General features: G+C 40.4%; 1 protein-coding gene across 1 annotated transcript; it reads right to left on the bottom strand.

The window, feature by feature from the left end:
• Positions 1 to 765: 765 nt before the first annotated feature.
• On the bottom strand, positions 766 to 4,785 carry LOC118420501 (zinc finger protein 45-like). The gene is made up of 2 exons (XM_035827333.1): positions 4,705 to 4,785; positions 766 to 2,258 (listed from the first exon to the last, which is right to left on the bottom strand). The coding sequence occupies exon 2, from the start codon at positions 2,229 to 2,231 to the stop codon at positions 1,236 to 1,238; it is 996 nt and encodes a 331-aa protein (XP_035683226.1). The 5' UTR covers positions 2,232 to 2,258; positions 4,705 to 4,785; the 3' UTR covers positions 766 to 1,235.
• Between the last annotated feature and the right edge of the window lie 6,377 nt (positions 4,786 to 11,162).

Here is an 11,162-nt window from a genome sequence, read left to right as displayed (position 1 = left end):
AGAATCGAGCCAGGTACGCTCAGGACTACCGACAGCCGGTGTAACTACATCAATGGTTGGTTCGGCAGGCACTGCCACGTTCCCTGCCCCACTGGTCTGTACGGATGGAGCCTGTCGGCACGATCGTGGCTGTAATACCCCCCTCACATTAGGCGAAAATCGATCGGACGACGAGTCTGCGAGCTCTAAATTACGAGAAGGCATGACTTTGACGGAAAGAGGGGAACTCTGCCATTTCTTCGTCGGCAACAGGGTCATGCCTCCTCGTATTTGGAGCTCGCAGACTCGTCGTCCGATCGATTTTCGCCTAATGTGAGGGGGGCATTAGAACAACGCCACGTGCCAATCTGACGTCTGCGAATCGCTCACGGTGACGAGGCCGCGCGAAACGTTCTTGTCAGCGATTATGGCATGACTAAACTTGCTGACTTTGATTTGGCCCATGACGTGTACACAGCTACTGCTTACGTCTCCTCAGACCATGAGAAAGGGGCCGCCAAACTTTTGCCCCTGAAGTGAATGTCTCTAGAGTGGCTGGAGTCCTTCCAGAAATCCTCTAGAAACTTCCTACGACTGCCTCAGTCTTCCGTTTACACTAGAACTGGGACCATGCAGACTTCTGCAGATTAATAGTTCACTTCTCAACTACCATAAACCTTCTGGAACCTTCTGGAAAACTCTTTCGACTACCTCAGTCTCTTCCAATCGTTGCAGACAACGCCATTGTTACAGGTTCATAAGATTGAATGAAGTCGAGACGATACGTGCAATTCACAATCCTTTTTTATTTGTCACTTCTCTCCAAACGGCAAGATCTTCCCAGTCCCTCTCCTCTGGATCTCCAATCAGACTCCCCGTCTGACCTACTTCCCTCAGTCTCCACTCCTATCTGAACAGGGGCTGGTTCACTAACCTTTTGGGGGGATACCTTACCAACTGCTTTTCTCATGTATAGCACTACTCTACTCTAAACTTACAATACATTCCCACGGCTGTTTTTTTAACAACGCTTCTAGTTCCAACCAAGTACGGGACGTGACGATAGTAACTACTATACTGTAATTCAGTTCTCGTTATTTTTGGACAGTGAAGTCATGTTGTGAGTACACGGCTGAATTAAGTAGCGGTAAATCATAGCCCACCTTAAACTTTGAAACGAAAAAAGATTAATCGAGCTTATGATGTATTTTTTTCTAATGTGTAAGAATATATACACGTTATCGTCAAACAGTTATTCACACACTTTCACCGATGTGAGTTTTCATGTGAGCACGAAGACTACGTGAATGACGATAGCTTTTGTTGCACTTCTCACACCTGTACGGTGTCTCGCCAGTGTGAGTCCGCATATGACTCTTCAGATGCGACAACTGAATGAACTGTTTGCCGCACTCCTCACACGTGTAGGGTTTTTCACCGGTGTGGATCCGTATGTGCCTCATAAGATTGGTCAACTGACTGAACTGTTTGCTGCACTTCTCGCATCTGTACGGTTTTTCCCCTGTGTGAGTCCGCATATGTCTTTTAAAATGAGTCGGGTCACTGAATTGCTTGTTGCACTCCTCACATGTGTACGGTTTCTCACCCGTGTGAGTCCGCATGTGTTTTTTTAGACAAGACAGTTTGGTAAACTGCTTGCTGCATGCCTCACATCTATACGGTTTCTCATCCGTGTGAGTTCTCATGTGATTTTTTAGGATATCAAGCCTACTGAACTGCTTGCAACATGCCTCACACCTGTATGGGGTTTCCCCTGTGTGAGTCCGCACGTGAGACTTCAGACGAACTGACTGACTGAAGCATTTGTCGCAATATTCACACTCGTATGGTCTCTCACCAGTGTGAATTCTCATGTGGTCCTCCAGAATAGATTTCTGACTAAACCGTTTCCCGCAATTTTCACACTGGTATGGTCTCTCACCAGTGTGAGTACTCATGTGTATTTTCAGGGTACCAAGCCGTCTGAACTGTTTGCTGCACTCCTCACACCTATACGGTTTCTCACCCGTGTGATTTCTTATATGTATTTTCAGGGTACCAAGCCTACTGAACTGTTTGCTGCACTCCTCACATCTATACGGTTTCTCACCCGTGTGAGTTCGCAGGTGTAGATTGAGTCTACTTTTAAAGCGAAACTCCTTATCACAATAGCTGCACTTGTGGGTACGGGGAGAATCCTGTCCCTCCTCTCCCTCCCTTTGTTTAAGATGAGATCTGGCTCTGGTCGCCATGTTGGTCAAACTCTTGATCCTGCAAGACTAAAGAAAAGAACCAGCTAATTAACACGATGCGACATGATGACAGTTTTAACTTATCGACTGAAAAACTATATCCGTTGTATTGCAATTAACTGACAATGGCATATTCTGTGACTTCTCATTTTTCGTGCTAAACATAGTCCAGATACTAAAGCAAATAAATTTAACACAATAGCCAGCTAGGGGGCAAATTTTAGTATTTCTAGACACGCACAGATGGCCTACTTTCAAAATTATTAGGCAACCCTGGTTAAAGTGTCTCTAGAAATGTTTCTTCTTCGGATATGCTTGTATTTTGAAGGTGAATATTACAGGATTGTAACCTCTTTATTGCGTCGAAGAAGCAGATTTTTAGCAATATTTGTGGTTGCAGTAGCTTCTAATTAGGTGTTATTGTGTTGTTTACAGGCAGTTAAAAGGTGTCAAAAGGTCACCATCTATGTTTTGATCCCGTGTAACGTAATTATGACGTAATTTTTTTCCGTCAAATTACACTTTCGAGGCCAGACAACCATGTCAATGTAAGTTTTTCATGTTCTCAAACTCAGGTAGGTGATTATGACAGCCTCTTTCTACCAATGATTCCCATTGTTAAGAATAGTCCGTCTAAATACCGAAATTTGCCCTGCAGGTGTTTGAGTACCGATAAAACGGGTTCGGAAGGTTCTGTTTGAACAAAACACACCAGGGGGATTAGATAACCTGATTTGCATTGAGAGAGAAAATAGTCAGAACTTCCAGATAAAAACTATGAAGCGCAGGAAAGAACATGTAGACTACAAGCCGGAATATAAACGCATATAATACTATTCGTGGGTATTAGACAAAAGCTGTACAGGGCAAAAACGATGATATACCTGAAAACATGCATTACCTTCTATGTGTAATAACCTCTAAAGTGACATTCGGCATACCAACTAGGTGACCCGATCAACCAGGCCTGCATGCTATCACGTACTATAACAGGCTCACTGTAGACAGCCTGTCAAATGATACTTTCCTCCTAAACATCTTGCTAGATGTAACACCAGTTGGAGCAGAAAAAATACATTAAATATCATAAGATTTTATTCTTGAATATAGAATATGGCAAATGAGCGTGAAAATTCCATTGTTAGCGATTTTCGCCAAAAAGATAGTCAACAAACGGTTGCCATGGCAACACGAAATTCAATGCAATTAAGTCAGTGGGGCCTATCTCGGCTATTAAGGGAAGAGAAGAGTTCAATTTCCAGGAGAGTTTGCCACTGTACTACTAGGGTTCATTGACCCGGGCAGCAGGGTGAAATTAGGGCAGAAGTCCACAATGATCCGTACCCTGTAATAAGTCTGTCCGGTGAAGGCTGTTTTAGCTGGGTGTCATCTGCAAGATGGTTCGTTGTTGTCACATTATTACATTTCATTTATTCATTAGAAATAGCATTTTTCGAATATACAGAGTTTTGAACTTCGTAGAGCAATCAGTAGTCACAAACTAAATATAGAAGTCGGAAGATATACTAAAATTCCCCGTGTCCAAAGGTTTTCCCATTCTGCCCAAATGAGATCGAAGACGAATGTCACTTTGTTATGGATTGTTTACTATACAATGTTAAACACACAGGTCTGTTTACATTACTTTCCTCTTGCTATAAGAATTTGCTACTCTCTGTTCGATAGATAAATATAACTACGTTCTTGGAGACGATAGCCCGTACTTTGTACTAGCAGTCAAATATATACAGGGGTATTTATACCGTAGAACCAACCGTGTAAATGACATATGCTTGTTTAGTTGTACTATACGTTTTTGTTATAGACATTACTAAAGTCGCTGTCCTTTTGTCTCCTCAATAAATATTTCTCTATTTATTCCTTGATTTGTTTTATCTTATTGTATCATAACAATCTGGTTGTGGCTGTTTTCAGGTGTCCCTGGACACAATAACCTCCTTGATGAGACATTCACACAAAAGATTACTAGTATTTGGGTCAACAAAAATAGAAATAGTCTTCTTCAGTCTATTATTGTGTAACGAAATGTCCTAAATGCTTCCATGGAGTTTATATTAGGAAATGCCTACAAATTATCAACATATGTGGTCGAAGTCAGAGGTCTTTATCTTACAAAACACATAGATACTTTCGGAGGGTAGAATCTACAAAAAATGTGAAAATGAGCTTAAGTTTGTCTGCTCGTTCTCCCATAAAAGCCACTTTGAATTTGTCGCTTTGTTCGGGTAGGCTATATTATAGTAACGTTAATGACCCGCCTGTTCCTCGGCTTCGCTCACTCGTTGGTTTCATTCGGTGGTTATAGCAAAGGACCAGGCAATATGGCACCATATACACCTTGGGGCGGGTCAATAACCCTTAATTGATCGAAACGGAGAAAAACAGATATTTCAGCTGCGAATATAACACAAGTCACAATGTCATAATGAGTTGCTAAGAAGATGTTACGTACCTAGTAGGGTTTTTTCACCCCGATTGCGGTGATATTGGTGTCTGGGGAGTGTTCTTCTCGGGTCGTCTGCAGGCGGGGTAGCAAGTATGCAAATGTGTAGCCATTGGTGACGGGATTCGATATAGTGAGGGGTCTGCATGCTCTTTTAGGTAAGGCGTAGGCAGCCTATTTCTATTTCACGTAACTCGTAGGGAAAACCATCTTATCTACATAATTTGTAGCGAGGCGTCCAAATTTAGCGTAATTTCCATCCTTTATTTAGCGTAATACGGTGGGGGTTCCTTTTAACTCAGCATAAATCGGTGTCGAGAACCCCCATGCAGATCCTCATAGATTCTTGAGTGTGCCAAGCCTCATCCTGGCTCGTCCACACACCAAGGAGGTTATGAAAGGGAGTTTGACCACCCTCCATGTGATGTCCTGACTGGTACCCAGGTTTAATCTATGGGCAAGGACCCAAAATAACGATGTTTGTACGACCAGAGCTATCATAGATTTGTTTTGTTTTTTTTTCAAATCGGCAGCAATATCTCAGGTACAACTTTCATACTATAACCATATGACCAAGTAAAACGTGTCTGTCTTATTAACACTTTGCTGAAAGGGACGCGATAGAAAATATTAGTCAGACTTCGCTGATATCAACTGCGGTAAGATCGGGTTGATATAAAATACGGATGGTCAAAAGTTCAGATGTCCCAACACCTGCAGCTGGAGATTGCCGTAGGCGTGGAGTACGGACTGGTCCAAAGTAGCTACAGGTGTGTCTAAAGACCTGGTGGATTACTGATCGCTCTTTAAATACCAGGTCCGGGATGATATGAAAATTTTGAAATCTAAATCGTGAAATTGGGACCTTAATCAGTCATTCTGTTCTTAACGTGTGACAAAATAACTGACATTTGAATTTAGGTGCATTTATGTAACCATGTCCTACTTGGTCACTGAACCATGCTACTTGGGCAGCAATTTTTCTCCATTGTCTGCTGACCTTTCAAAAGATATACTGTCCACTAAATTGGTTAATGTGGTAGTTGTATGCTGAAAACGCCCACTTTTAATTTATTTCGAACATTAAATATACTGTCTCACGAAACAGCTTGATTTGGTCGTAACGTTAATATCAATGATGCAATAACTATTCTAGAGATGGTGAATTTTATTACCATGATGTGATCGTTGGTAATTATTCCCTTTGCCAAGAAGGTTATATTTTCGTTAATGGCAAGATGTTGTGTCTCTCTAAAATGGTTGGCGTAGCACTTTCCGTTGACACTGCAGCGGGCTGAGTGTGTGTGTTCGAGTGTTTGTGGACAGCATAACTCGAGATGTTGCGAATGGTTTTGCATGGTATTTGGTGAATAGGCAGGGGTTTGAAAAAGGAAGGTAAAGTTTGATAATGGGCCTCTCAGCGGCGAGTTACGGTACTGCAGCGGAGGTTCAAAGTTGGAGGTAAGATATTACTCATGTGCCAGGTTCATGATTTTTAGGAGTGGATACGTGTTTATGAAGGGAGTAAGTTTGGGCTTCATTCACGATTAATTGAGGAAAATGTGTAATTCCAGAAAGCGACCTCTTTTCTCTGACACTCAGGTCTTTGCCTGACCAGCTTCCGTTCATAAGACTTGTATCAGTGGTGACAGGTTGTGATAGCAAAACATAGATGTTATTTTTGCGGGTGCCATGCCCTAGAAATATAGGTTAAGTAATCACTTATGTTAACTTATCAATCAGGTTGTGAAAATCTTGCATCACTGTGTTGGGCTATTTTTGTTTCTTTTCTGTCCATTTCCTTTCCTTTTTCACCTTCACCAAGATGGTTATGTTTTTAGTTATACCATGGTGCAGTGGCTATGATGTGGGTCTGCATGTTAACAGCATAACTTGAGAAGCGTGGACTTGAGAAGTACCTGTTGTGGAAAAGAAGGTCAAGCCCCAAAATGGTTTACCTGTCGTTTTTCTATGGCATTGCAGCGTTTGTGTATGTAATGTATGTTTGTTTGTGGACAACATTACTCGAGGTAAGTTGGGATGGATAAAATAGAATTCCCAACTGCTAAAAACACACGTCCGTGCAGTAGCTTGCTTTTGAGTAAGGTACTAATTACTCTTTAGCAATACATAAATGAGACCTTGAAGTCTTGAAGGAAGGCATGGTTATTTGGGTCTGTTCGCGGAACTCTAGTGTTTAATCATAAAATAAACTCTTATAACTTGGCATCGAGTTTCGCCACTGTCTCAATATGCGATTTTTTTTCTTTTCAGTACGTTTAATTAAATACTTTTGTAAGAAAAAAATCAGACTGAGTATATGTAATGATAATAAACCTAATTGTTGAATCGGCACAGGGTCTACTTACATCATCCTCAATGCAACAAAATTAATCATTATGATTTTGGAATTGAATAGATATCATCCTTTTTTTTACATATAAATTGATATTTTATCTGTCCTTATTTTTTCACATAACAAAGTTACGACAGTCAACATCGGTCATTTGGGATAAGACTTTGCTCACTTTTCAGCCATAACTCAAAGTGTTGTTTTTAATTGTAGTTCAGTTTCAGTTCAAAGTAATGCCCCAACGACAGTGAATACTGAATTGAAAATAAGCACCCAAAAATGTGAAAAAGAGGCTCCTTTTTAAACTGTATCTCTTGATCTGAAATGAAAAATCAAATGATGCTGTTTAATTCAATACACTTTAAGTCAATCGATTTTGTTGCATTGATCATGGATCATAAGTTGTAACGTGCATAAAAAAGATAATTAAATATTGTTGGCCGCAAACGGAAAGATGATTGGAATTCCAAGTAACAGTAGCTAATCGACATCTAGTAAGGATACGGATAACGTTTTTTATGCCAGTTAAGAGCAGTCCTTTGTACGATTGTTGCGTTAAAGTAGTATGATTTTTTGTTTTGTTTTTTTGTTTCTTATATTATATTTCCTTCGCATAAGTATATGAATCATTTTATGACAATCAAACAAGGAAATACTTTTTTTTCATTATGTTACTGTTGTATGTATAAGGAGAATATCATATCGTAAAAAATGGATAAGCATTTTTTACTGATATATTCATATGAAAACAAATTTTTTAAAAGCTTACACTACAAACCACTGTTACCCGTGATCCTAGTCGACGAATAAATGAACATGAAACATGTGCATATAATACATGATCTGTGTCGTTTTACATGCATGTTACATCATTACGACACCATCCTACAACTGTATGTAGAACAAAAACAGCATCTCTCTCGTGCATGACAGTTCAAACTAAGCGAACATGTCATAATAAGCCAATACAATGTGAGTCAGAATCATCGAGGCCAGAACACCAACACCAATAGTAGCAGAGGTTGCCTTCGAGTCTGTGAATAACAAAGGTATACGTATACTATGAATATTCGAACAAAAGATATGTAGAAATTAGTTAATAAATAGAATTAAGTACAAACGTATTGCAAAAAATGATGATACAATTACTTGTATGCCTTGAGCATTTTTTTCTATTGCAATAGCTTAAATCATATATTTTACTTGAGGTAAAAATAAGATATGAATACAATAGAAGTATGAATACGCTCTGCATAACTGATGCACCAAGTAAGCACGACTGTATAAAGGTATATCATAGCATGGAGGTAAAACAGGACATAGGGACATTGCTCTGGTAACGTAAAGGTGGTCTGTGTTCTTACCGTCATAAGCTGTACCACGGGGAGCCATAGTGGCCTCAGGTGGTCCTGTGGTCGCCATTCCGCCAGGTGGCATAGTGATGTCAGGCTGCCCTTCTGTGGTTAGACCACCAGGGGGCATCGTGATGTCAGGCGTCCCTTCGGTTGTCGAACCGCCAGGAGGCACCGTGATGTCAGGCTGCCCTTCCGTGGCCATTCCGACAGGAGGCATCGTGATGTCAGGCTGCCCTTCTGTGGTCAGACCACCAGGGGGCATCGTGATGCCAGGCTGCCCTTCGGTGGTCAGAACGCTAGGAGGCATCGTGATGTCAGGCTGCCCTTCGGTGGTCGGACCGCCAGGAGGCATCGTGATGTCAGGCTGCCCTTCGGTGGTCATACCGCCAGGAGGCATCGTGATGTCAGGCTGCCCTTTGGTGGTCAGACCGCCAGGAGGCGTGACTATGTCAGCCTGTCCTTCGGTGGTAGGTTTTATGTCGCCATGGCCTTCGAAGGTGGTCTGAGCATCAGTCACAGTCTCTGATGTGGTTCCTGCAGCAACACCCAATTACAACATAAACGCTTGTGTAGTTTTTGTCTTTTTTAACGACGTTACCCGAACTCTTAGGTCTAGCAGATGGCATGAAACATTGAAAGTAACGTATTTAAACAGTGCCGCATACAGAGAGAATGTAAAGGTTGTCTTTTACCTCCCCGACCAAAGTAAGGTATCCATTTCTAAACATCGGTGAAGTGAAGAAGGTCGTGTAAGGCACGACGGGTTTCAAACTCGGGACCTCTAGATTCCGAGCCAAACACGCTACCAGTTACGCCACAAACGACACGATACCCGTACATGATCCTCAAGTTAAGACCCATCATCCCTAACTTCCACCTACCCATAATCGTCGTTCTTATAAATAAAATTTTGAAAACGTAATCATGATTGAGACAGAAATTTACCGCAGACAACACCGTCCGCTTCGTCTTCAAAATGCGGACAGTCGCCGTTGATTTCTTACACCGCAAAAATGTAGCAATGCACTGCCCGTTTAAACAGCCTTTAAATAGCCTTTACTGTCAGCGCACACAAAACTCCTGGATGTAAATGTAATAGTACCAGCCATTATAGATTCAAACTTTGTAGACACGTCACAATACTCTAAAGTACACATTCTATGGGTAGACTGTTCAAAAAACAACGTTACAAATAAATGTTGCAAAAACACGTTATTGACGAATATAATAAAGCGTCATTAATTGATTTTTTTGTCTAAAACGGGGAATTCACAAAATACCTCAATATCTCACTCAAAAAGTTACCAATAAAGGTTTCTTATTAATATCTAAGTGTTATAAGACTTCTGTTGTCAAAAGCCGACGCAACGATGTTATAGAATGACGTCATCTGTAGTTTAGCTATCCGCCATCTTGGATTATCAACCTTACATTTTTAAAGATACATTTTTTTTCAACATATAACGCTAAAATCCCATGGAAATGGATTAATAACGATCACATTAATGTTTTCTGTAAGAAAATACCAAGTAGTGATGAAATCTGAGGGAAAATAAGCTTGTAAAACTTGATATTGTCGGACATCTTGGATTTTGACCAATTACGTCATCTCATTAGCATAATTTATGAATATTTTATTATAAATGTTCAACTTATATGTGTTAGATGTTAAAGTTATATGAAAAGAAGTTAAGTTTAGCAAGAAAATCTTAAAATCCCATTGATTAAACCAAAATTATTGATTTTTGGAAAATTTGCATTTCAGAAACCCGTTGCCATGGCAACACTAAAAATAATAAACTTACGCATTTTTTTAAATTGTTGCCAACAATATTTTAGGAAAACTCACCAAGTTTGGTTGTTCTAGCTAAAGCCGTTTGGGAGCTATAGGAGGTCAAAGTTGCCACGGGCACTTTTAGCCCCTACCCCCTACCCCTAGTCTGGATAGGGTTAATTAACTTCTGACAACCTTTGCATGTAATGTACTAGCCATTATAGTTTCAGACCTTAAAGGCACGTCACAATACTCCACAAAAGCATTCTATGGGAACAAGACTGTTGCAGAAGCACGTTATTGGCGACTATAATAAAGCTCATGTGATCGCTGTTATAAAACACCTCACCTATGGCTATGGCTGCATAGTTCAACTGGAAACCCTGAGCAGTCTCAATATCATCAGATGTAAACCTCACGAACATCTGGTTAGATGTGCTGGCAACGGGGTCGACTGACACTTCCCCTGTTAAGCTGGAAATCAAAATAAGTCTTTCTTCGGTCAAACAAAAATGTTATGTTTCATGTTTCAGTCTTAACAAGTTGTTGTTAGGTTGACATTCTCCTATTTAGTTAGATTTTTTATGTTTGGGCACAGCCAAGGTGATTCAACAAGTACGGTTTAGAAATACAAACGGAAAATGCGTAAGAAACTGGTGTTTTTAACTCGTATGGGAAATGTCATTGATGTAAATTGTAGAAGCAGATGTATGTCATTGATAAGCTGAACGAAAAGTACGATGTTTACTACACATTCTTATATCACTTTTTCTTTTTACTGAACTCTTAACAGAGTGTGTTTGCTTTGAATTTCACCACCAAGATTTCTAAGCGAAACTTTATCCCTACCGACCCAAAAAAAATTGGCTAGGGCGTAGTTTTTTTTCATAGGGTCGGTCCAGTAACTAAACACGCAACAATTTCTTTAGGAATTGCCTTAAAGTTTGCTACCCACAAAATAGTAGAGCTCTGAAAGCTGAAAGTA

Source organism: Branchiostoma floridae, chromosome 8 (assembly GCF_000003815.2).
Source record: "Branchiostoma floridae strain S238N-H82 chromosome 8, Bfl_VNyyK, whole genome shotgun sequence".
NCBI classification, from domain to species: domain Eukaryota; kingdom Metazoa; phylum Chordata; class Leptocardii; order Amphioxiformes; family Branchiostomatidae; genus Branchiostoma; species Branchiostoma floridae.
This window is presented reverse-complemented; position numbering and strand designations above follow the sequence as displayed.

Bases quoted from the DNA above. Each gene is read 5' to 3' on its own strand.
- LOC118420501 (XM_035827333.1), bottom strand. From the start codon at position 2,231: ATGGCGACCAGAGCCAGATCTCATCTTAAACAAAGGGAGGGAGAGGAG.